The sequence below is a fragment of the Lonchura striata genome, chromosome 15, assembly GCF_046129695.1.
Source record: "Lonchura striata isolate bLonStr1 chromosome 15, bLonStr1.mat, whole genome shotgun sequence".
NCBI classification, from domain to species: domain Eukaryota; kingdom Metazoa; phylum Chordata; class Aves; order Passeriformes; family Estrildidae; genus Lonchura; species Lonchura striata.
The window spans coordinates 10,877,140-10,904,112 of NC_134617.1; the positions used below are offsets into that span (position 1 = coordinate 10,877,140).

The following is a 26,973-nucleotide window of genomic DNA, read 5'->3' on the forward strand; positions in this document are numbered from 1 at the left end:
GGTACATCCCCCTGCTCAGTCACCAGATCCCACAAAGGAGATGTACCAACAAGCCTCAAAGCTCCTTCTGCCCAAACACAGACAGCTTTTGGATTAATACCTAAGAATTTCTCCTCAGATTACAAAGAAAGTACATTTCTGCATACTCCATGATTAGCTAGTTGTTAATTAATTAGCTAATTATATTATTGAATGTCCCAAATAGTCATAATACAGCCTGTGACTGGTAAGCTTGCAATCATGACACACTATTGTTGTGACAGATAATATAGAAAATAACTAGATTGCACAGAAAATGCACCACTAAATAAACGACACCACAAAAACTCAAAATACATGTGAGATTTAATAAAAGAAAAAAAGTACAAAGTGAGTAGAAAGAAAATAAAGGAAAAACAAACCAAACCATGAACCCCAACACGCTGGGAATGACAAAGCAAAGGGATGCAGCAGGTCCCAGAGGGCTGTGTCCCCCGTGCAGGTCCCCAAGGTGCCTCCACAGCTCCAAACCACCCCCATCTGTACCCCTGGGGCAGCCACCTCAGTCAGGCATGTCCCCCCACCCCAGAGACCCACAAAACACAGTTTAATTTAGAAAGCAGACAACATACAGGATGGTACACATTTAAATGATAAAAAAAGGACAGTTTTTCCCCATTAATACCAATCTTTTACAGATAAATATATAAAACAGCTGAAAAGATGTGTAACTGGATGGTTTCAACCATTTCTGAAGAGTATTTCTTTCACTTTTTCTAGCCTACGAGATTTTAAGTCTTCAGACTGGGTGAGATCAGCATCACAACATATTTGTAATTTGTTAAATAAAAATAAGATATAGAACTACCCTACCACAATACTTAAATCTTGTCTCAGCTGAAAGAAAAAGACAAGTACTCAGGGAAAAAAATATGGCTGAGTCCCCTTGGGGAGGTTATGATGTTGAACAAGCAACTACAAGGACAACGGATGTCCATCACAACGTAAATCGAAGTATATAATAATCATCATCATGAAAATATTGTTACATACATTCTGAATGTCTTCTTCAGAAAATGCTGTAAATTTCTCCATAATGCCCATGAATTTGAAGATTTTTACTCTTTGTTAAAATAATATTTTTTAACTACCTGTTATTCTAGGAAAAAATAATTGATCTCTGACAAGCCAGGGCAGAGAGAAACCATTTGCATAGATCTTGCTGGCTGCAGCATGAGATCAGGAGGGAACTGTTGATTGGAACACACTGGTGAGACAGGGCACACCAGTACCACCAGTTACTGCTTCATCCCAGCACTGGCCTTGGGAAGCAAAACAATGAACCAAGAGCATGGCCTGCTCAGGCAATTAGTGCACCACAGTTTCTCCCATTAGCAAAAGATTAACAAAAAAATAATCTGCTACATGATTGGTCTGTAGTCAGAGGTGAGGTGGAATTGTCTTCTTGCATATAACAGAAGGTTGGGTTCCTTGTACGTGTTTGAGAAAACCACACTAACCCTCCTAACATTTGATAGTTACTCTTTAAAATACATCTAACCTGGAGGCACAGCCTTAAAAACGAAATGCCCAGCTTTCAGCAGACTCCCAACAAGTGCAGAAATTTTATTCTTTCAACAAAAGCGTGTTCTAAAAGGTACCAGTAAGATCTTTGTGAGGTTCTTTTCTGGCATGAAGCAGCACTGTCAGTATATCCACAGAAAAGGCCAATGTCCATTGAAAAACAGTTTAATACCTGAGCATGTATTTAGAAAGGGAAAAAAAAAGCTGCTTTAATGGAATATGAGAGTTTAAGAACCTCAGAATCCAGCAAAATGCTGCCCTGTGACAGCTCAAACCCAGGCCTTGCATTTCCTTCTGCACAGCACATCAGGAATTTGCTGACAGCTTAAAGACACATCTTTAACAAAAAATGTATCAGAAAAATCCTGTAACATTAATAACTAAATAAAACTGCACACACAACTAACACTTAGCCAGCCAGTGTTTTTATCAACTCTAAAGACACTATGTGAGGGTTAATATATTTCCTTTCATCTAGACTAGGATCTGATGGATGGATGGATGGATGGAATTGGGTCCAACTATTTTTCCATGACAACACAGCTAGTAACTCTCTGTTCAGTTATTGCCTTGCCTATGCACAAAATGGTTTGAGTGGAAAAAATTAATATTGATCCTAATTATTCCTCTGAGCTCAGTTGCCCACAAAAACAAGGCTGTGATTTCTAGGCATGAGGAGTTGTCAAAAAAAGCACCTTCTAAGAGGAACAGAGCCTGTCAGCATAAATACAGTGCACAGTCAAGAGCAGGGGATTCTCCTTATTAGGCACATATTAGATTTAAGGTTAAAAACTAAAAGTAAAGATGTTGGCTTAAATAGTTTCTACAACAGTAAATACCTTGGTAAGTGACAACTGAAGTGTTACACAAATCCTGTAGTTCCACTTTGTACAACAAACTCTTACGAAAAACCTCTCTATAAATGTTCTACTTTAGCAGTAAAGAAAATTCAGAACATTGTCCCATTAATTTTATTAACCACTCTCTCTCTCCTTATATATATATATATATTATAAATGATGTAGCTAGTGTTTAGAGTAATTCAGGAATTAATACAGAATTACTGGAATGAGGGCTACTCTAAGATTCCTGCAGAAAGCCTAAATGTTGTATTTTTCCACCCATTCTAAAAGCTACTTGAGAATTTTTTTAGAAAAACAAACATTTTAGCATTCTTCAGACCACTCCTCTCACTGTGCATGTACAGGGGAGGTCAATGAGCCTCCAGCAGTCATCTTGGCCAATTAAAGAAAAAAGGCAGAAAGCAATTATTTAGCTGGTGGTAAGATGAGTTCAGTTATGGTCACTTCATACATGGCTGCTCCATCACTGGGTTTAGAACAAAACATCTTACTTGAGGGATTAGTTGTCTTTGTTTAACAAAATGTACATGTAAGGTTACTTCCTGCAAACCTCCTGATAATTCTGAAAAGAAAACAGCAGGAACACTGCAACCACGGAGATGCTCATTTTCACTTTGGTCCACTCACACAATGTTATGAGAAGGGTCACTCAGGGTGAGAAACTCAAGCAACTTAACACATGAAAGCACCAAGTCCACTCTTGGCCTGAAAGTCTGTGTGTGATTAACTGAAAGAAACAAAACATAAAAAAGCATGAATTAAAGTTATGAAAATCAAACAAAAGCGAAGTGTAGTGAAGTATGTTAAAACAAAAAAAGGAGGACAAACACTGCTGGGGCAGCTGAAGGCTTCAGGTGAGAGCAGCCTGGCACAACCTGCTCAGCACCACAAACACTTCTCGTTCCCCCAACTTCTGCAATTTTTCCATCACAATTTTTTACTTATTAAAGCTACTAAAAATACTGCCATGAACCAGGAGATGATAAAGACTTCAACTAGCTCTCCTAAATGCTTCACTTGAGCAGAAATCCCAAACCCCCATACTGAGCTTACTCACAGGTTTGAAAAGCAAAAAAAAAAAAAAACAACAAAAAAAAAACCCAATGCAATACCATCCTGGTGATGGTGTACCTCCTCTAGCTGTGCTCCAGAGCCAGAGCTCCTGCCCCAGCATCATGTGGGGTCCCCCTGTATGCAGAGCCAGGCTGTGGGTGCCCCTCTGCAGGCCACCGAGCTGCTCCCAGCCCTGCTCCTCAGCACAGCTCGTTTCTATCACTACCCAGAAGAGGTATGGTCCAGACTCACACCTGGAGGTGGGCTAAACCCAGCAAAGTACAGGAAAACCTTTCCTGCTGCAGCCAGAAGGAGCAGAGGGGAAGCTGCAGCATTTCTTGGCTCCTGTTCGCAGTCCTTGCCTGCCGCTGGCATCATTTGCCCAAATTACCATTGTGTTCATCTTCCCCAAAGCAGTCGTGGGTCCAAGAAAGCCCTAGGATTCAGCTCCTCATTCAGATTAAACCCTATTTTCAAGAATTTTATTTTACAAACCATTTAGAATTAGAATTTTGCAAACCATTTAGACTCTGTGTGTGAGGTGGGCCACGCCCAGAGCATGTCAAGCAGTCTGCAGAAAAGTCCTTTGGTTTTAGCACAACACATTTACATTCCAAGGAAACACTCAAGTAATCTACCCCATTATCTTCAGAGGAAGAAACAAATTGCTAGGATGTCAGTGTACAGAATGAGCTCCTCTGGTGCTGCAGCTCACAGCAGGGAATGACAGACCACAAGATCTCATCAGCAGTGAGAAGCTGAATGCTGTGCTGTTCAGCACAAACTTGGGTGATGCTTCATGGTCTTTTTTTTTTCTTGCCATAATTAAGAGGCTCAGAAAGCCTTACCACCAGCCTGCTCTGGGTTTGATAGAATGCACTTCTGACTCCTGAGCTCCTTCATGCAAGGGGAAGTAACAAAAAATGCTGTAATAGCAGAATTACCAGCCTGCATGACAATGCTCCATTTTGTTCCCTAGCCAGTGTTCCTTAGAGACCAGCTTGAATTGGAAGCAGGATAACCCCCCCAACATCTTTTCTTTTTAAATCTGTTTGTCCCATTCCTGGTCTATCACTACACTATCAGGTGGCTGGAACAGCAATATTTACAAACCCTCCTGCTGGCTTTAGCAATGTCAATTAATGTGCAGCAAGCTAGGGTAAGAACTCTGCCTTTAGGGGAAAGGAATTTACTTGTCGTCAGAACTGCACCTTGGAGCTCCATTTCACAACCTGAGTTGGCTGTCACAGAGGCAAGAGTGAACCCCATGGGACCATAACCCATTAGAGAATGGCCCCAAATTGCAAATCCCTCCCACCTGCAGCTGCCCAGGCTTCTCTGGGCAGTGCTTGGGCACAGGAGGGGCTCATCTCTCCTCTGCTTTAAGCAAAGAATCAGAAGGATGGGAATTAAGATTCCAAAATCCCCTTTTCTCTGTATGAGGTTTAAACAACTGACCAAACACTAAAGCACCTGAGCAGGCTCCTGGCTTTCCAGTGGCAGAGGAGGAAGACTCCAGTTCAGACACTTACTTTTTCTTGTCTTTGTCCTTCTTCAGCGGCTGCTGTGAGGTAGCCTGCAAGGATTGGGACTGCAAGGTTTCCACTGCCACTCTCCGCCTGTTGAAGGCGTTCATCTCTTCCTCCAGCTCCTTCCTCTTCTCCTCCACCTTCCTTTTCTCTTCCTGGTGTATCCTTTTTAAGTGCTCAAACTTCTCGTGCAGCTGGTAGGAGACAGACCCTCTGAGCATCACATTCAGCTGGTTCTGGCTGTGCCAACCCTGCCCCAGGAGCCCTGTCACACCTCCCACACAAATCCCCACCACAGGGACCAACCTGCTGGCAGAACACAGCACACACTGCCCACCAAAAGCAGGGAAGACACAATATATTCAGCTCTGCCCGACACCACACAGCAAACCAGAGGCAGCAGGAGCCCTGGGAATGAGCACAGGGGATTTTGGCCCAGGCTGTAGCCCTGCACAGGGACTGGGGACATTGCAGATCTGCTGTTCTTCACTAGTTTGGCCCATTTAATTCCTCCCCAGTCACAGCTGCTTCCTGAGGCCTCACACTGGAGACTCCACTAGACTCACTTTGGCTGGGGACCCCCTTTACTCTGCTGTCCAGTGAGGCACAAGAGGCCAGTCTCTGTCACAAGGATGCTCACCTGAACTTCCTGCCATTGCCTTTCACTCCCCAGACAGCAGCTGTATTTCCACATGGCACAGCACAGGGAAGACTAGTTTCCTAAACCACATCACCTAAACCAGTGATGTGTTTGTGTTTTGGCTGGTGAGGTTTGCTGGAATGTGCTTTCCAGGATTCATGCATTGCCCAGACCCAGATTCCCTGCTGGCAGTTTGGGTTCCTTGCAAATTTTTGGCACACCCACCTCTCTCTCCTTCTCCTTCAGCTCTGCCTCTGTCTCCTTGACTTTGTTAACAAACATTTGTCTCATTTCTTCCTCTTTCCTCTGGAGCTCACCCAAGAACTCTTTCCTTTTGGTCTCATATGTTTCTTGGAGGCTGGGGAAGAAAGCAAATGAAATGCAGACTCTCTGGATACTGATGAGTTTGTGATGGGAAATGCATGCCTGTCTGTACTGTTTGGAAAAACAGGCAGGGAAGGGAACATCTGAATCAGCAGCAAAGGTCAAACCAGCGCTGGCATTTTCCAGCTGGCACTGTAGATTTCACCTAAAAACCTCCCATTTTTGGGGGCTGTCAGTATCAAACTCTCACTCTAAATTGATGCTAGATGTGAAGGCTACTCACCTGAAGGGCTGGTTGTCTGGATCTGTGTCCTTGAAACCCATCTCCTCCAGTTTGCACCTCCGGTAGAGCTCGTAGTGGCGGGTGTGGGTCTGCTCCCGCAGATCCTCCATGTTCACCCGGATCAGCATTTCCCTCAGCTTCACAAAGTCACAGTGACTTTCATTCTCCACTGACAGAAGGCAAGGGACAAGTCAGCAAACTGCAGGTGTGGTGAGGGAACACGAGGGCACACACAATTGACTCCTGAGGAGCCTGTTGTCCTGCTCAGGGCACAACACAACCCCTGGGATGCAGGGATTCCTGCTGACCTTCCTACCTGCTGTAGGAATGGCAATGCAAAGGAGAGACCAGCCAGCCCACAAATGCTGCAGGGGACACGCCTGCACTGCTTACCAGAGGGCACCTTCATGCAGAGGTGCTGCTGGAGGGCAGAGCTGGCAGGGTTTGCCTGACACACACAGGGTTTGGGGTGGGCTTGGGCCCCTCACCTTGCACCACTCCCCACGGGTACTGCCGGGCTCGCACCAGCTTGTTCCCAACCTTCACCTCCTCCGTGCTGCCGACCACAGCGAAGGGCAGATGAGCCTGAAACAGAGCCCAGGGCAGGGACTCAGTGCATGGGGCACCCCCAGAGATCAGCCTGACCCTCAGCTCCCCCTCACCCAGCCACAGGAGCTGAGCCCTGAGCCCTTTCTTTGAACCTACCAATTCCTGATACTCAGAGCAATCTCTGCTACAGAGAGTGGTGAGGGGTCACAGCACAGCTCACCAGCAGTGCTGCCTGGGCTGCAGCAGCTGCAGAATACTGCAGGAACACCGTGGTCATCAGTGCCCCCCTTCCATCCCTCTGCCAGGCTGCACGCAGCAGGAGTGGGGCAGGGACATCCACCACCAGGCTTGGCACAGCAGCGAGCAGGTGGGCATGTGCAGGGTACAGCGAGTGCTCGCTGCTCGCCAAGCCTGCCAGGCAGCAGGAAACAGGACTCCCTGCTCGGGACTGCCAGCAAGGAGTGGGTGCTTCAGCAGGGTGAGGCTGACAAAATCCTTCACGTTTGAAAAGAAATGGATCCAGAAGTGTGGGACGCATAGAGAAGTGGCCAAGTATATTTTCATTGGAGGAAGGAAGGGGGAAATAAAAAGCCAAGCAAGCATGACTTCTGTTTTTCTCTCCAATACACACAGCTTGCATTATTTAAGTAAGAATGAATCCTCCAAGGTTTTTATTATTTCAGCAAAAAAGAACTATTATAGTGAAATCATGTATCTAGTCCATCCAGAAACCAACTGGTGATTGAATTTTTAAAAAAAAATGGTGGGGGGTGGGGGGAACAGTGAAAGAAGAGACAAAACATTTAATCTGAAACAGCTATGCAGGAAAATGGTCATTTTGATGAAAAAGCTACTTTTGATTTATAAAATTAACATGGAAACTTTTCAGTTGTTTCTACTGCCATAGCTGTACTCTGATTTGGGAGACAGGAAGCTTAAAAGTGTTTTTGCATGTGCTTCAGTCAGGTCTGAATTTAATCTCTGAATTTCAAAAAAGACAAAATAGAGATTAAAGATTTTTCTTCTTTACTTTAAATTGGATTTACTTTAAATTGGGTCAGCCTCCTTAAGTCACAAGACTAATGTAAATCTTAACTGTCACATTTTATTAAAATTCCTTCTTCCTCAAACGCAAAGTAGCCTAAGAACAGACAGAATTAATTTTGAGGAAAGTATTTTTCAAAAATTCAATAAAATAAATTCTAGATCTAAGTTTCTCCAAAGAGCCCACAGATTAAACATGAGCTACTATTTAATTAATTCTGTATGCAACGGCCTTTGGCATCTGCGAGACCCACAGCTTGGCTTCCCAACAGATTCAGTGTCTGGACATTGCCAATTAAACTTGCCCATCAAATGTGTTTTTGTGCAGGTTACTCGTCCCAGCTTTTGGCAGCGATGGAAGTGGCAGCGTTACCCACATTCATCACAGAGTTGATCTCAGCCACCGCCTCGTCGTCCGTGGGGAACTGGTAGATCTGCACCCCATTGCTGACCAGCTCGCTCATGATCTTGATCTTGAACTTGTGCAGCTCGCTCTTGGAGATGGTGTCTGCTTTGGCAATGATCGGGATGATGTTCACCTGGAGTACAGGGGAGGAAGGAAGGACAAACACCCAGGTGAGCAGCAGCTGTGTAGAGCCCGGGGTGACCCACATCTGCCCCACTGGCTGTTTTACATCTCCCAGAATCTCCTCGGGGCTGTGTTTACACAGAAGCTGCAGCCCAGCTCAGCTGAACACTAGAGGGAAGAGTTCTACAGGACTCCCTTGGCTACAAGACTTCAGACAAACCACACAGCCTGCCCGAAGCACACAGGGAGCAAATCAAAGCCCTGCTCTCGCCTGTGTTTTGTTACACACCAGGAGGGAGGCAGACACGGTGTGGCTGTACATCCCAGCTGTCACCCATGCACACTGGCTGTGCTGACAGGGTGTTCTACATGACAAGCACAAGGGTGAAACGCACACTGAGCTGATGTGAAGCTTCCCATGCTCAAATGGAAAGAGCAGGGACTCAGATGCTTTGACAGCAGCTGATGACCCTCCCCAAGGACTCCATGACCCTCTTGGTGAGGATCACAGCTTGGCTGTGCCATGTGGATTATTTGGAGAAAGGGGCAGGGTGCCATACAGCAGATACATTTATTTTCATGCTGTACTTGCTCAGCTGTGGTTTCACAGCAGCCAGCAGTCACTATACCCCAACACAACTTCATCAACCTGGGCTTCAAAGCCACCCATGAGCTGCACAGTGGGGGGGTCTCCCTGTGGCCAGGACCCACCAAGATCAAAGTAAACAAGGGCCCACCCATCAGGAGTGATGGGGTTCATTATGGCCTCATGCTTAAGAGCTACAGCGAGGCTGGATTTGCCACAGAAACCTGTGCTAGATAATTCTGCTGTGCCCAGAAAAGCCATGTGTGATACTGAAACCACTGCTTAAACAAACAGCAGAGCTCATCTGTCTGAACAGCAGCCAAATTCACAGCAGTGAAACATGAGAATTTAGACAAATAAGGGAAAAGTCTGATTTGCCATTTAACATCCAACAGCCAATGCTTTTTTCCTACAGAGCTGAAGTTCACAGCAACCATATGGTCTCCAGTGGGTGCCCATTAAAATAAATGGCTGTGCTCTCCCAACACAAGTTCCTTGTAGCTCAGTGTTTTTTGCACACTTGGGTTCCCCCCACACCACTGCTCTCCCTCCCCTTTCTCTGTTCAGTGGTTGAGCACTCACTAAACACAAAAGCATTTACTTACTCTGAAGGAAGATAGTCTAAATTTATTCACTGCAAATGTATCTGACAGAAAAAATTCCTCTTTTTCTCAGCCACTGACCTGGACTCTTTTACCAAAGACCACAGCCCCCCACAGAAAAAGGCCTGCTGCTCACTCCACTGCTCAGCAGGTCCATGTCCTCATTACAAAGGTAAAAGGGCCACGACCACAGCTGGGTGTCTCCCTGACCTGCTAAGACCTGAGGAGGCTTGGATTCACCATCTCCCACAGAAGAAGGGTCAGCTCGGGACTCGCATCCCTTTTCAGTCAGCCCAAGCAACTTCCCCTTCTTTTTCCAAAGGACTCCTGTTCAGCCCTGCTCACAGCAACACAGGAGGTGCAGAGCCTGGAGCAGCTTTCTAGCAGCAGAGGAGACAGGCTCTGCTCTGTGGTCACCACTGTGGTCTCAGCACTACTCAAAGAAATCACAAACCAAGGCTGGTTTGAGTGTCCTCAACCAGATTTCTTGTATTTCAAAAAGGCAACTCAGTGAACACCTAATGATACAGAGTTCACAACACAAAGGGGTTTTACAAGTTGTGTTTCCAGTAATCAATAGCCATATCAACACTGGGGTGGCATGGATATGGCATTTGAATGTAGTCCTAGGTCTAGAATGGGTTCATGCCTTCACAACACAGAAAGGATGGAAAAGTTTGGAAACAAGAAACCAACGAGACACGAGATGCTACTGAACTGAATGTCTCACCCTTCCTCCCCACAGCACCTTCCACACACCCACCTCCATGCCAAGGCCAAGTCTGTGGCACAGAGATTGATGGCAAACTGATATATATATCCAGCTAGAGAAGAAGTCACCTCTTCTTCTGGACAGGTTTTAAAAGCCCAGTAAAAGGAAGGAATGCCAGAACTACATAAGGGTTCTCTGTCCACTATTTGTACATCAGTAACATTGATCTAGGGTTGAAGGCAAAATCCTAGAGCAACATTCTTGTATCTATGTTGGAAGAGCAATATTCTCTATTTGAAGATCTAGTAATAAAATCATGCAGTTGACTACTGGCATGTCACCCCACTGAATGTGCCTGTCCCCTTGTGACAGGCAGTGTCCCCTTGCCTGTCAGTCCATGTGCTGGAGGGCTTTGCTGGAGCTGGAATTATGACTAAAGGAAGCCTGTGCTTCCGACAGGACAGGGAGCTCCCATGCAGACAAAAATGCACCTCCTTCTCAAGTCTTTCTGACCAGAGTTGCTTCTCATCTCCAAAAATAAAACTTACAAGAACTTCTCATGTGGTTGAAAATAATTCTGCTGATGCAAGAAGGCTGTAGGCACTTCTGCCCTGTGAAATACAGCTGAATTTTCCCCATCTCCAAACTGTTCCTGAATGCAAGCTGCAGTGAAGCCAACAGGCAAATCCTACTTTGGAAGCCAAAGAGCTGAGGCACAGGCTGCCTGAAGCATCCCCACCTGCCCAGGATGTGTCATCTTAGGAGGGCAGGCACTCAGCCACAGCTCAAACAGCACATGGTGACTGAAAACCATCCAGGACAAGCAGTGAGCTCCAGGACCCTTTTGGCTGCACACACTGCACCACCATTTCCCTTGACAGGGCTGGGGTTTAAATCAATAAATCACCTTCTCATCTGATACAAATGCACTATCTCCTCCTTTTCCCAGGTTAAACCCAGTGGAAAGTCTATATCTGTCAGGCCCTATCTGCTTCCCACTAGAAGCCAGCCAAATTCCATCTACCTACAAGCACTGCTGAAGATGCTTCTGCTCTCTGGCTGTAACTAAATACCCCAGACAACAGCTGGCCATGAGCTCAGCCAAACAGATATTGTCTTACAGTACAATGGAAGATTTTGTTTACAAAACAGCTTTACCAAAAAGGGATTTTGTAGACTTTACACTAAAAGCAAGATTGGCTACTGAAATTGTTACAGAGAGTCAAAGGCCTGTCCAGGACACATCATGGCACTTGTGGGCTAAAGCAAAGGTGGAACTGAGCCATGGTGCAACAAACTCCCTGTGAAACCCATCCCAGAGGCTGAGCAGCAGAGCACAGAGCAAAACATTGCCTCTGATGTTCCTTCCATCTCCACAAGCTCCATTCAGCTGTAAAGCAAGGGCCCCACAAAGCTCTCAGGAAGAATGGCAGGTTCAGGTGTGCTCACCCAGCAGCAGACACGAGCAGTGCACATCAGGCACATCCCCTCTGCTCAGGAACCCCCCGCTGCCCCAGCCAGAGCGCAGAACTGCCTGGGCTTCGCTGGCACCCCTCTCACCCTGCCCACACGCCAGCCCCCAGCACAAATGGCTCATCTGCAGGGGGAAAGGGGCCCAGCACTGCTGTGCACAAACCCCAGGGAGCGCCTGGAAAGAGCTCCCGTGTCCTGGGATGACACCAGTGCAGAAATGCAACTTAAATCCCTGATGCCCAGAAAATATCAATGGGCTCCACTTGCTTATTCATTTCCACGTACCCACTTGTGTGAGGCCACCACAGCATGAAATCCAGGATGTTCTCATGCTGTGGCAAGAAGGGAGATGGGAACAAAGGCGTAAAATGACTCCAGAGAGGTCTATTAAAGTGGAAGTTTGGAAATATAAAAAGTTTTTCCTGTGCACAAAGTTTTCATCTGTGCACAAGCACAAAGGATTTATTCTGGTACTACCAAAGGACCACATTAAAGGCAACCACAGGGTGATGTGAAAAGCAGGGAGTGAGAAGGAAAGTAGAGAAATGCTTTGTGGGACTACCAGCACCAAGGGGAATAGTGCAAAAGCTTTTCTCCAAAAATATTTCTGGGAATATGTAATGCTGGCACTGTACCAAGAGACAAAAGTTTATTAAGGGAAAGTTTTCAGATTCCTGATGAAGTCAGTGTAACAGCCAAAGCTCAAACAGCCCACTGCAACAGGAAGCCAGTGCCTGCTCTGGATTGGGGCCAAGGAAAAGCAGGCCATGAGCCCTAGGTGGTAAGAGCAAGCAGCAGAGACTGCACAGGGGAACTCAACCCATCAGGAAAGCCCAACAGAGCTGCACATGAACAACAGACAGAGAAGAGAGGAGAGTGCTCCCTCAATCCAGGGGATCCCCACGTCCTGCAGGGTCCCACCTGCATGCCTGTCCCTCTGTAGGCTGAACAGCATCTGCCACCTAAAAGGAACCTGCTGCTAAAACACTGCTCTGAAAGACAGGAAGTCTTTGAGAAGAAAAGCAGAGAATCTGCGGCCACCTGTGACCTTTGAAGCCTCCTGCAGCTCCCTGGAAGCCAGCTGGAACACCAGAACTACGTCAGAAACTTGTTCCCAGCTGCAGGAATATAAGCAAGTAGCTGGACAGGTAACATCCTGCCCCCTAAGCAGAACAGCTTGTGCACAAAGAAACTACCCCAGTAGACCCTCTCATCACCCACTTTTAGAATCCCTATGACATTGAGAATTCCTTACCAAATCTACACTTTAAGAACATACTGTAATCTCCTTCCAGATCACTTGGCACTGCCAGCAGTGACAGCTCACACACTCCCTGTGCACCAGGACACACAGCCAAAGCTGCTCCTCAGCCCTTGTCTCCTCAGCACGGACCACCACCTTAGGACACTACAGTTCTGGGGGCTCTCAGCCCCTCTGTCCCTGCTGACAGGTCAGGACAGCAAAGGGAACTCCACTGTTTAACTGCTAAAGCTGGAAGGCATCCTCACCCGCTCACCCAACAGAGCTGCAGCTGATGGCTTTGATAAATATCAGCTAATCTGGGTAAGATTCTTACAGTAGAGGGACACTCTGGAATTTACACAACCAACAGAAAAACAGGCTTTCCCTGAAATTCTTCAGGAAAGTCAGCGAGAAAAGAAGCACAGGACCTCAGCAACCCCCAGGCCACACAAAGCTTTACCAGAGTCCTAGGAATGGCTCAGCTGCCATGGAGGAAGGAGTCCAACACTTGCACAGAAGGAACAAAACCTTCCACATGACAATCAGTACCAACAGAAGCATTCCAGAAAGAGGGACTGCAGTCCCCAAGCCCCTACCTTGCTATCCAGCTTCTTCATGGTCACCAGGTCCAAGGACTTGAGCGAGTGCCCGGTGGGGGTGATGAAGTAGAGGCAGACGTGAATCCTCGTGTCGTGGTAGTTGAAGAGAGACCGGCGGATTTTCAGCTCTTCTTGTAAATAGTTTTCAAACTGCGTATCAATGTACTCTACGATTGGCCTGTAACTAAAACCATCCCATTAGCAAACCAGCTACTGGAGCACAAACCTAAACCATCTAAAGGCTGAAGGAATTCTCCTAGATGTTCCACGATATCACTTAAAAACAAGTTATAAGACTCAAACAATTTAGCTTTACAATGGGGAAAAGTGTGGTGGTTACACACAGACCTTAAAATCCAAAGGTTGCTGGAGATTCTTGAGGCTGCACTGAAAAGTCTAAGAACACCGGAGCACAGAAAGATGACTACTTCCCCATAGGAAACTTTTCCCAGATTTCAGGGCTCAGCCAACTGTCTGTAGCAATGCAACATGCCCAAGGAGATAACTTGGAATCCCAGAAAGCCTTTACCTGGGGCTTGAACAAGATGTCTGTGTCATTAAATGAGACAAGTTCAGAACAGATAATTCCTGACCCTGCTCTGAGGACAGCTGGTTAACAGCTCATGCTCCTGGAGGACAGCAGTCTCTGCTGCAAAGACCTCCTGTGACCTCTCTGTTTGACTATTCACCCTCTACCCTTTGTCCCCAGAACCAGAGCCACTACAGGCAGCGACTCCTTTAGCAGAGGCACAGCCACTTCTGCAGCGCTGCAGGGGGAGCTGCAGGCAGTTGATGTCTAAGCACGAGGCAAGCCCAGAAACGCCGAGCAGATGGCACAAGACCTGCCTTTCGTCTTTATTGATCTGATCCCCAAATCCAACTGCATCCACGATGGTCAGCTTCAGGTGGACGTTGCTCTCCTGCAGGTCGTAGGTGCGCGGCCGCAAGCGAACCGCGCTCTCGTAGTGACTGGCTTCCTCCGTCTCAAACGTGGTGTTGAAGAGGGTGTTCATCAGCGTGGATTTCCCAATGCCAGTCTCACCTAGGGAGGACAGACCATCAGCTCACTGCAGCGTGAATTTGCCACCGGTGCTTCAAAGCACATTAATGAATTACACAACTGAATTACACCGTGGAAGGTCAGCACAAATTGCTCGTGGACAGACATGTAATTGTCACACAGGTGTCACACAGACAGGTGCCTGCCTTCCTGAAGGTCTCCCATGTTTAATGCAAACAACACAGAGCACTTGGGTCTTGTCTCCCAGTATCACACAAAACACAGCAGCACAGCAAAACACACTATCTTCCTTTCCATGACCCCTGACTTTGCCTGGGATTCTGCACTAGAGAAGCTGTGGAGAGTACAATTTCAGTACCCACTGAAGGACACCTGGGATGCATCACAAAAACCTCTATCCCCGAATATTTGGCTGACAAGCTGCTTGTGAGCAGAAAGGCTTTGAACTGCTGTTCCTGGTAATGAAACAAGACTGATGTTTTCCAGTTTGGCCTAGAAGGGGCCTCATTTAAATTCCTTATTCACTACACACAGCCCTATTGGTCATGGGGGTGAAGAGAGGCAAAACCTAAGAAAATAAGCTTCACTGCACAGTCTGTACAGGAGCTGCTGTATTTCTGCTGGTCTAGCAAGTCATGCTCATCTCATCACTGAAATAAATTGGTCTCTAGTACTCCAGCCAGCATTGCCTGCTAGATCACATCAATACCAAAATTAAAAGCCAAGAACAGAATGAGGTTATTTTAAAGCCAGTAAGGAACAGTCCCCTCCTTTTCTGAGCACAGAGATGACCATGCTTCATGACCTCTGACACCTGGAAAGCACTGATGAGGCACAGCTCAGACACAAACCTCTTGTGCCCAGATTTGGGGTGCAGGCTTACACTCAGAAATTACCAAGTTACCAACAGCAGTTCTCACACGACCCATGGTGCATCTGACTGTATGTACCTAGACATCATACCCAGCAAAAGCTGCTCATGCCAGCCACCCCAGTTAGCATATGGAAACACTTAACTTGCTATATACAGCCTTCCTTTGATCTTTCCTATTGCAAAGCTATTGCTGCAGAGATGATGACCAATACCACACTGATTACAGAAATTCTCCTGGCTTGACTCGATATGTTTTTTAAGAGTTTGGCATTTCTGACTTGCTGAAGTCGCTGCCAAGGCTTGTGGCATAGCAGGACACTCAATAAATGCTGTCACAGCCTCCCCCATGCCTGTTTGCAGAGGACTGCTCACCCACACAGAGGATGTTGAAGCTGAAGCCTTGTGTGACAGACTTGCTGACCAGCTGATCTGGGAGGCTGTCGAAGCCCACATGGCCCCCCAGGGAAAGGTTCCTCTTCTCTTCATTCTGCCAGGGAGAAGAAGCCAGATTAGCAAACTGCACTGAGATGGCAAATCAGGCTGAGGAGACCAAGATCGCCCACCCTCCTGGGCACTGCAAAGCCCAGCAGTGCCCCTAAGGGCTTGTGCTTGGCACACCACAGCACAAACCCCCCAACAGCCACCAACAACAGGAAAGAGGGTGTGAAATACTGATCTTCATGGCGAGCTGGGAGAACCAAGCTACCAGGCTCCAAAGTAGAGAAAACACTAGTGTGAGTTTCAACTACATGCAGCTGGGAGAGATTAGCAAAGAAAACCTACCACGGTGTGTTTTAGCACTCATTTCTCTTTGATTTTTTTTGTATTTTATTTTCTCAAACCCTCCAACAGTGAATTCAGCTTGACAGACTGTGCATTTTTCCCTGAGTACTTGTCTTTCCCCCTCTGCTATGGCCACAAGCAGCGAGGTTTGTTCGCTCAGGCGCTGGGGGTGCCGGTGGCACAGGCAGGGCAAGGAACCCTCTTGTTTTACCATCTGTGACCACAGTTATCCACTGTTCCTCTCTGTTCCTGTTCCTGCCTCCCCCATGTGCACTTTGCTCTTCCTTCTGTTCCCTCCCTCCCCCACAGAAGCTGATCACCTGTAGAGGCTTTGCTTAGGAGCTAAGACAACAAAATCCAAGGAGACAGCAGCTCTACAACCTGTGCTATATGGAGAGGCAGAGCAGCAATAAAGTCCAGCAAAGAGGAGCTGACAGAAGGAAAATTTATCTTTCTAGTGGCTAAAACCAAGCAAGTTTTGAATTTCAACAGATGCACACCTCTCTGCACAACTAAGAAATTATGTCTGAACCCAGGGACCACCATCCCTGGAGGCCCTCAGGCACTCTTACCCATCCAAAGAAAAGCAAGGAGACAGGACTTCAGAGAATGATTAATTCACCCTCACAATTTCTTTAGGAGTTGATTGTTTTTCTTAATCCCCAGCGACATAGAAGATGGGAATGGAAAAAATGTTTGCCCTTGGTTTGGCTCTGGTTCTTCTGTCTGTTCCTGACAACTGGAATTTAATGTCCCAGCACTAAGTCTGAGAGACAAGAGCATCCCTGAGAAGAGCCCAAGCTGCCTGTCAAACTTAAATGAAGTCAAGAGGAAAGTAAATGATGTGATAAGCCTTATGTATTGCTCCGTGCCTGTGGTAAGGTTGATAAACAAAACACAAACCTTTGTTCAACTGCATCTTGAGTCAAAGCCTCCTTCAGCTCTGCCTTTGGTAGAACAAATATTCTCAGTCTTCTAAACCATTTAAATCACAAGAACAACTTGTGAACAGCTGAAACAACTTCCATGCCTCACACACAAACCTTCTAGGTGTTCTGTTCAGCATTTTTTACCCACTTTCAGATTATTTTAGCCCAGTGCTTTCCAAGGGACTCCCTGGACAAAACCACAATTGAATCATAGCTGGGCTCCTATGATCCATCCTATTCTGTCTAATCAGGATCAATCATACTCACTAACTTAGTAGAAAGTGCAATCATTTAAAGTTTCCAAGCAATCATGTACAGTTTTCATTGATGTGAGCAATCAAGGTTTTGAGATGGCCAGAGTTTAGGTGAATTAAAAATAAAAACGACCCCTAAGACAGGGAGATCTCCAAGTTCAACTCTCTTCCATTCACCTGTCAGCACAGGGAGCTGCTACAGCTCAGACCCCAGGACAGAGGGGGTGTTAAAGGTGAGTCTGTGCTGCTCCAGGCAGCCAAATGCTGAGCTGTGGGTCTTGCACGGGTGGCACAACCGCACTGGGAAGGGAAACTCTGCGTGTGCTGGGCAGAGACTCGGAGCTGATGAGCTCTGGTTCTGCCCAGAGGCTGCACAAGGCACAGGAAGCCCCTGCAGGCACCAGTTGAGCTCGGGGGGCTTCCTCAGGCTCTCAGCCCAATCTCTCAGCCCCTGCTTCTCATCCTCCCCGTGTCCCTCTGAGCCACCAGTTCCCAGAGCTTAAATGCCAGTTCCCAGCACTGCAATGCGGTGACAGCCAGGCAAGCTGTTCCCACAGAAAGCCACTGGGTCTGACGGTTACACTTTGTGTCTTTTCATTTTAAATAATAAACAAAAACAAGCAAACAAAAATACAAACTAGAAGCCTGGAATGACATTTTGGATGGGAAATAAATAAAGGCTGCCGATGGCTATGATTAGGCTGAAAGTGCCTGAAGCTGGGAGGAGGTTTCCAGGCAACAGGCAGCACCACTGCTCGAGATTTTAAAATAGGCTCCAGCTCAGCAAGGCTGCATTTAAATAGGCTCCAGCCAGGCAAGCCTGCATTGAGAACTCAGTCATGCCTTGGCTGCAGGATACCCAAATGCATCCACACAGGGCTTCTTCTCTTTTTTTTTTGGCACTCAGTCGCTGTTCACTACAGGACAGGAATACACCTACTCAGAGCTGCTCGCCATCTCTCAAAGCTGTTAAATCAATGAGCCAGACTTCAGTGGAATAATTTTTGCCAGTGACCTTGAAATGCAGTTTGCTTTTTTTCTGTAAGCAGCAGAAGTAACTTGGTTCAAGTTCAAGGCACTGCCGATACCAAAGCAGAAAGACATTTGTTGTGCTTGCAGTGTGTTCAGCTGTCACTCAGCTCCAAAGGGATTTTGCTGTGTTAGGATAAACAATGGCAGCAGCTGTTGGGAAGTAGGAAGACTAGGAAAATAAAGAAAGGAGGGGGAAGGTTTTCACTGTTTTATTCTTTGCCTCCAATCCATCGAGCTTGGAAACCTGACAGCCTTGTGAACACAACCAGTGCTCACTTGTGGAGTTTGGTGCACGGACCTGTGCTGGACAGGATCCTGTATGAGCAGCCCCAAATGACCAGCCCTTTTGGCCAGCTCCCACATGCCAGGGTGGCCCAAGGACAGCTTGAAAGTTCACCTGCTAGGGAAGACAAGGTCACACTCCAAGTAGAACCCATTCCAGCAGAAACAGCCAGCCTGCCACACTCAGCATAAATAATCAACCCAGAACACAAATGCTGCAATAAATGAGGGCAGCACTAATGCAGCAATGTAGGGGGTTTTGTTAGTGTTTTAGTTTGTTTTAAACAAAAGCTAAGGATTTCAGTAGAGCTTTCTCCATACTTTTGCCAGCAATGAGACTGCCTTGCAGGATAGGAGCTGGGCAGGTCATATGGCAGAGCCAGCTGGGATCAGCCATGGCAAGAGCCAGGCAGGAACACAGCCCTGCCCTTTCCAGTTGCACTGGTCCCTGCACACTCCTGCCCTCCACAGCACGCAGGGTGAACCAGGTCCCTCCATCTCACAGTAGAGACAATCTGGTCCTTCTTACCAGGCAGGACCCATCCTGGGGCTGCAAACAACCACAAGGCATCCAACCTTTGCTGAAGCCCATTTCATCATTACACAGTATGACAATTAAGAGTCTGCAATGGCTCCAGGTGGGAACTCTCACCTGAAATAGCAACTGCAGCCCTGAACATCCCTTCTTGGGTCATTAATAACATCCTATGATGGAGCAGCTGCCAGGGCTTTCCTTGCAGTCTTTGAACATGCTCTTCAAAGATTTCTGTGCCTTGAGCTGATCTTCTGGCTTGAAGCAGAGAGCCAAGGGTATAAATCATAGTTTGAATCTGGAATTTTGTGGGAAATGAAAGATTCATCATAAGGTCAGAGCAGAACTTATGTATTTTCAAATCCTAAGTCCTTACATTTTCACAAATGTTCTGTCCAGGCAGCAGACACAGAAATGGCATCTAGGGGCATGGCCACAGGAACAGCCATCCCAGAGAGATGTATCAGGTATCTTATGTGTCTTTAGCTCTGATTTGACAGCAACAACACAGAACTCTTTTCTTAGCATGCAGCAGAAAGACAGATATGTCCTTGGTAGCACAGATGGACACATTCAGCTGAGCACCACAAGAACTGAAGTAAAACCTCCACCCATAGTGCTTGAAATGCACTGGAATGCACCAGGCACCCTGGCTCCTGGTCACTCCCAGCTGGAGGCTGAGGATGCATTTGGGATGCACAATGGCACACCAGCCCATTCCCGTGGCCACACCAGCACAGAGCTGTCCAGAGAACCAAAAAGTGCTCTGCAAACCCACTTCAGCTTCCAAGCCCCTCTCCAGCAGGGTCACCAGGGCTGTGCCCTGTGTCCTGGCAGGCAGATGGAGCAGCACTGCTGTGGGCAGCTGGCCACACACCACAGCCACTGCTGATGATATGGTATTTGGCCCTTTACTGCACGCCAAACAAGAAAAGGCAGCAGAGAAACACAATCAGAGAGACCAGATCCAGATCCTCATAAGAGGATCAACACAGCATCACATACTAATTTGGCTCTTCTTCATAGACAGTGATAAAAGAAACCTATGAGAAGTGCACAGGCTACAGCTTCAAACTGTGCATCTATGATTCTTCAAAAAAATAAAAACCCGATCACAGTTTCTCTTCATGCTTCACCTCCAAATTAGCATCAGTTTCACTCTGCGTCATTACATTTTTCAGCAGCTTGTTCCAGGAAAAGTGGTTTTACCACTGCCTGCACAACCCAGGGGAATGTCAGCAGCGGGACCAGTTCCATGTTTAGCTGCCCCTCAGCTGCAGTGTTCCTAGCTGGGGCTCCTGGTGCAGAGCAGAGCAGCTGACTGCTTTGAGAGGTGCTGCCCCTGCTTCCTTTGCTTTCACTAGGAGCATTATAAACAGAGTGGACCTTGTTTAGAGAAGATCATTCTGTTATCAGTTGGTTTAAAAAAAAAAAAGTATCTCTAGAAGTATCATTTTTCAATTAGTCCCACCACAAAATTCTCCATAGTGACATATGCTTGTGTTTCCTGCTTGAGACAACCCTCGGGCTTTTTTTCCTGAATGATGCAGGTGAAAGCATATGGGTAAACAAAAGCGTAATTGAATGCCACAATCATAAATGATGATACTTATTTTTTTAAAAGGGTGAACCTGGCATGATGGGACTTGTAATGTAAACTCTGAGCCTTGCTTCATCAGCTTACAAGCAACTGGTTGAATAAAATTAAGAAGGAAAACAAAACACCACATGGTTTAGCTGATAAACAGTGATGACTCCTGGACATTTACCCTGAGGGGTACCACAGAACTTTTCTGTATCTGAGCTGCCCTTTTCCAATTCTACAGCCCAACAAAACATAAGTGAAAAGATGAACAGCTGACATTTTCCAAGGCCAAACAGCAAAGACCTACAGGGAGAGCAGGAAGGAAATTGAGTTTTCTCTCCTTTCTGCTACATGAATAAGGCTTACACTTGAGCAGTGACCTTCAAGCCAAAGGTGTCTGCTGCTCCCAAAGGCTGTACCACCAGCCCGGGATCTGTGGCCAGGCTACAGCTCTCCCCATGCCAGCTCCACACAGGGGTTTGCATCTTCCAAGAGTTCACTAGGCAGCTGTATTTCAGGTCCCTCTCCTCCCAGAGTTTTCCCATTTTCATTTTACACACACACTTAGAAAACACAAAGAGGCAACAACATGACATCTGTATGGCGCTTTTCCACAGCACTTCAATTCCCAATACTGAGGCAGACTTTTGTTTCTAAATTCCTTGATCCTGGATGTCACCTTGACCTTACACCATGACAAATCCTCCAGTGCTTTGCAGCTGGTGCCACAGGATGCCTCGCAGCAGGGCTGTGGCACTGGCTATTCCCAGGAGCACTGCTTTGTCCTGCAGGGAACACATGGACATGGAGAGCCAGGCACTCGCAGATCCTCTCCCCTCCGATTTACAGTCAAATCCAAACAGAGGGACAAACCAGAGGTGGCAGACGGCAGGTTCCTGAGCAGTGACTCAGAGCAGCAGGAGGAGGAGCAGGGAGGGCTCCCCAAACCCTGCACGGGCACGGCAGAGCTCCGCGGGGCTGGCCCGGCACCCGGCACAGCTGGGCACTGCTGCTGGGCACAAAACAATGACTTCACCCTCCTGATGCCCCATCCACAATCCACAGCAGTGTGTGCAACACAAAGATTAATACATGCACCAGTGGCGTTTGTAGGATGCTATTCCCTTGTCTCCTGCATGGAAAGACATGGGATCAGGAAATCATTCCATCCTGATGCAGGGATTCTGATTTTGCAACTGAGCAGAGGAAAGACTGAGTGATAGCTGGCTGTTTATCCAGCCCAAGCAGGGCCAGCTGGTCCCAGGTACAGGCTCACATTGCTGGCACCACAGCACCTGCTGTGCCAGCCAAGGCACTGCCTGGCCCCTCTCAGGCTGGGCACTTTGGGCAGCAGCTCCACAAACCACGAAACAGAGAGGGGCTGCTTCAGGGTCCAGCACATGCAGGTCCCTCACCCAACCCCACAACCACCCCCAAATGCCCACCACTTCAGGATTCTTTAAAAAGGCACTTGTGGTTATCATCATTTCACAAGTACACTGAGTCATGGAGCAGTTGAGTACTTGCCTAGAGACCATTGGGCAAACAGTGTCAGAAGCCAAATTCAGCTTCTTTGTCCAAGCAGGCACTCCCTGGGGCTTGGCCCAGCTTCTGGATCAACGCAGAAAAATTTGACAAATTACCTCTCTCTGGAGAATCTCTCCATCTCTGAATGCCAGCTCAATAAATGCCACTTGACAATTGCAAAGTGACAGCAGTGAGTACGGACTCATGTTTCCATTGTGCTTAGCTCAGACCTGAGGGGCAGTTAACAGCAACACCAACCCCATATAAGAAAAACACCTCTGTGGCGTGAGCAACATTTAAAACTCACTAATACACATGAAAACATTACCTGTCTTTACTCCCAGGCTAATGACTATTAGATGTACAACAGCACCACTGAATGAAATTGCACTTTGCAGCCTATTAAGCAGAAGGAGATGGTCCAATAGAGGTAATAAGAGCAGATTTGACAGTGAGAGGATTCTGAGCATGGTAAGTCTTAACAGAGGGCTCAGCAGAGGTGGAGTAGGCGTGACCTTGTGGGTGCCTTTGGCACTGGAGACAAAATAAAGCACACTCAGCTGGGCTGGCCAGTGGATTGTCACATCTAAATGGCACCTAATCTCAATGAGATTTGCAAAGTGCAAGCACACAGCCAGTTCTGAAGGTTTTCAGTTAATCTTAAACACAGGCTTAAAATTTCAGATCCCCATTGTGGAGCACTTAATCACAGGCTGGGGAATGAAGAAAGGAATAAAAAACAAGCCCACAGATGTGGTGTTTCTGCTGATTTACCACTTATCTTACAATACCAACAACAGAAGATGAAGAGCTTCATCTTTTCTGCTGCCTCCTGCTCCTGCCAGCTCTGGTGGTGGTCAGTCAACCAGGATGCACCTGAGACTGTGAGCCTTCTATGCCTGTGCAGGGAGGGCAAGTGTTGTTTTTCCCTGCTGTAGCAACCCTAAAGAGCTGTAAGAGGTAACATGGTGATGCCTAGCACTGCTCTTCCCTTCAGCAGTGGCAGGGCAGAGCCTTCCCTTCCGTCTGTTTTCCAACACACAGAAGCACAGCCACATCTAAGCCAGCTCTCCGTGCGTGGGATGCTGTGCCAGCCAGCCATCTCCAGTTGCTGCATGCTCACAATAAGCTTCCAGCCTACACTGGAGTCCCCCCAAAAAACCTCACACTAAACCAACACAATTCCCAGCCCCCCTCCCCGTTAAACCGCTCTCCTAAGAATGCCAAGAATTTTCCCAGACACTCAAGCCTTTATTCATATCCCTCCTGGCTCCCAGCTGCACTGCAGGCAGGCAAAAACATCACTGAAGAAACCACATATGGAGTCACCACCAAGACATGCCAAGTAAAAATCAGAGCCACTTTATATTACAGAAGCAAGAAGGGTCAAGAGCTGAGGCTCCTGCCTTTAACTTTTGGACCCATTTTTAAGAGCTATTCACAAACCTGAAGACCAGCAAGTGACCAGTGAGCGCACTGGGAAGTGCAATGCTCAGCACCTACAGAACAAACATTTCAAAATACCACTGGGCCAGTGCCAATGTTGCACAATGTGCCCCAGGGCAGACTCGGGAAGCGAAGGCTCTGCTGTGAAACCAGTGCTGAGCACACACTGCAGCCTCCTCCCAAAAGTAGGTGGACAGGGATTTCAGGAGCAAGCCAAGCTCCTTTGAAGGGAGGAACTCCTTAGGCAAACTCCTTAACTGGGTTCCTGTATCCAGGGCGTGGGTGCCAAGATGCTCTGGATTCCTGAAGCACACACCTTGTGCTGTGTCCTGCAGCCAGCCTGGAGCAGGACCCGCTCCCTCCTGCACCAGCCTCATCCTCCCACACCCCTGAGCACACAGTGAGCTGAGCCTTCAGCCTCACTCCAGCCCCCCTCCTTCAGGAAAACACCACAACCACAGAACACAAAAATCCTACACGCATCTACACAATCAAATGGCACAGGCTTAAAACGTCACTTTTTGCCGATGTGCAAAGCCAAGTCTCAAGGGAGAGTAAAGCTCCTCATCTCCTTATACCACACACATCCAAGCTGATCCATTCACAACCTGTGAATGCAACATCAATTTTAATTTTCTGCAAACAAACTGACTGTTTCTGGCTTAAATTCCTCTCTTTTTTTCACCACAAGCAAAATTCCCACATGCTTCTTTTCTTAAGCTGTTATTTAGTGATTTCCCTATAACATTTATAAAGCCTAATTAATTAATTGTGAGGTTTTTCTTAATCAAGATAGGATTAAATGGGCATTTTGCCTTTATCACAAGTCCTGGACGAGAGTTTACAGCGGAGCAAAGCAGGATTTACCAGGCATTATGCATACAGTGTTTTGCAAACATGAAGGCTGCCTTTGAGAATAAGGAAAGTTGGTTAAAAATAAAGAAAGCTATGGAACCAAAAATGAAAGACATTTCCTCCAAAATGACCTTAAAGGATGAGAAAGTTCAGCTTCTCGGCAGCCTGAGAATTCCATCCCCCATAAGCTATTCAAAACCAAGGAAAGTCCAAAACACAAATGAAACTTTTTAAACAGACTGAAAAAAAAAAAAAGATCCTGTAATACAAACAATGCCACCCAACACTGCCCTAGTTAGTTTCTTTTTAAAATTATTTATTCAGAAGCTGCTGAGGCTTTTCATTTAATGGACTTCTCAATTAACCCTGTCAAGAGCCTAATCTTAGCACCTTATCTAGTACAGACTTTCTCCAAGTTCACCCAAGGCAGTGATGCATTCCCAGTTTACTCAGCTGCTCTAGGCTGAGCAATCTCTTTGGTTTCCCAGCATCCTTCCATGAGGAAGAGGAGACACTTGGCAAACACAAGTGGCTGTGGGACAAAGCCAGGAGACAAACTGAGTGCTTACCCTTAAGGACTGGAATGAAAAAGGTTTGGAGCAGTTTAAAAGAAGTGTGGAAGAGGGGGAAAAGGATCTGGATCCCCATCACTCCAAACCCTGGATAGCAGTCACCAAGATTATTTACTTTAGTTACCATTTAAAATAAACATGACTAATTCCCACATACATTTCCAGAATTTATTGCCTAATTACAATAAATACTACTATCCAGTATATTTATAGAGAAGGGAACAGAGATATAATGGGAACCCAAGAGCTTTTGGTCACCACTGTATGCTGTTTCCCAGTTTGCCTTATGCAACCATCCCACACCATCTCCACCAACAGATCTTCCAGCTACTGATCACATCTTGTAATAATGCCTGGAAGACACTAGAAAGAGAATATCCCACAATATACCACAGCAACTCAGCTCCTCTGAGGGCTACACCAGAGTCATCATACTAATAAGCTGACTGCTATATAATCTATTAACACATGCCTCCAGAAAGCCTCCAATTGTATTAGCACAGAGTGCCTTTAATCTGAAGAATAAAGGCAACGGAAAAAAAGGAAAAGAAAACCTCTATTTGAAAAATACTCTTAGCAAAAAGATAAGCTGAAAGGACTATTTGTTCTGCATAAAAATACAGAATAAATCTATATTTAGGCATATGAGCTGGAAGCACCTTTGCTGCAGAAAAAGGGAAGGGGAATGTTGCTGGGAGGCCAGCTGCCACCTTCCTCAGGCAGCCTTTCCTGGGCACAGCTGAAAGCCAGGATCAGTGTGGCTCAGGAGGGAAGGGCCTGGAGCAGAGACCTGGCAATGCCCTCGTGCCCCCAGCTGCCCCCAGAGCCCAGGAATGCACACTCTGTGCAACACAGCGGGGATGGTCTCCTCTCCCAGCAACAGACCTGAGGATTGCAGGGAGAGCCTGCCAGACAGGGAAGGTTCCATTTTCCAGCATCACCACAAGCTCTGGGAACACGCAGCTGAAGGCATGCCTGTGCAGCCCTGTGCAGGCAGACATGAACGCAGCAGAGCAGAAGCTGAGGCTGAGCCCAGCCTCTGTCACAGCCAGAGCAGCTGAAGCACCGGCTGCCTGTGGGGGACTTGATGCATTCCCCACATGTTTCCTTGCACACAAAATGCAGACTCATCACAGCATCGCATGCAATGGTGATGGGAGAACCCCAACCCTTGGATGGAAAGCCAGCCCAGGCTCTCTGGCTCCACAGCTCCCTGGGACAGTCTGGGTTTGAGGCGCTGCAGCCAGAGAGGGCACGAGCCCCGAGACAGGGCGCTGGATGGGAACCTTGCTCGAGCTGTCTGACATCTCTGGAATCTCATGCGTGTGGGAGACAGACACTTTTCAGTTTCACAAAGGAATCTGAACATCTAAAAGTGCTGCCTTCACAGCCCTGACCTGGTCAGCCACAAGCCGAGAGCGGCAATTAGGGCTGTGTCCAAGAATCCTGTGGTTCTCGCTGACACCACTCCTCTCTGAAAGTCTCCCATCACCCCATGTGGAGGATGCCGATTCCCTGTCTGGGTTTACCTTCTGCATCCCAATGTCACCAACTGGATGAGCATGGCTGCTTATGCCAGAGAAGAGGTTCTGGAAGGAAAGCATGTGGCTGGGACTGAGGACAAAGAGCACTTTCAGGATGTTTTTTCTCACTTGGGCTGCTCTAGGAGAAGAGGTGGGCTCTCTTAGC

General features: G+C 47.1%; 1 protein-coding gene across 2 annotated transcripts in view; it reads right to left on the reverse strand.

Moving 5' to 3' along the window:
* SEPTIN8 (septin 8) overlaps positions 1–26,973 on the reverse strand; it is a 34,572-nt gene that overhangs the window by 2,441 nt on the left and 5,158 nt on the right. Inside the window, exons 2-10 of one of the 2 annotated variants that reach the window (XM_021549512.2) lie at positions 15,860–15,974; positions 14,439–14,634; positions 13,590–13,776; positions 8,226–8,387; positions 6,744–6,840; positions 6,256–6,424; positions 5,874–6,006; positions 5,012–5,202; positions 328–3,153 (exon numbers count right to left, since the gene is read on the reverse strand). In XM_021549512.2, the coding sequence (XP_021405187.1) occupies positions 3,150–3,153; positions 5,012–5,202; positions 5,874–6,006; positions 6,256–6,424; positions 6,744–6,840; positions 8,226–8,387; positions 13,590–13,776; positions 14,439–14,634; positions 15,860–15,974 (1,254 nt within the window). In that variant the 3' untranslated portion in view covers positions 328–3,149. Of the gene's footprint in view, positions 1–327; positions 3,154–5,011; positions 5,203–5,873; positions 6,007–6,255; positions 6,425–6,743; positions 6,841–8,225; positions 8,388–13,589; positions 13,777–14,438; positions 14,635–15,859; positions 15,975–26,973 lie in introns of those variants that run through there. The other variant, XM_021549511.2, reaches the window with a different exon arrangement.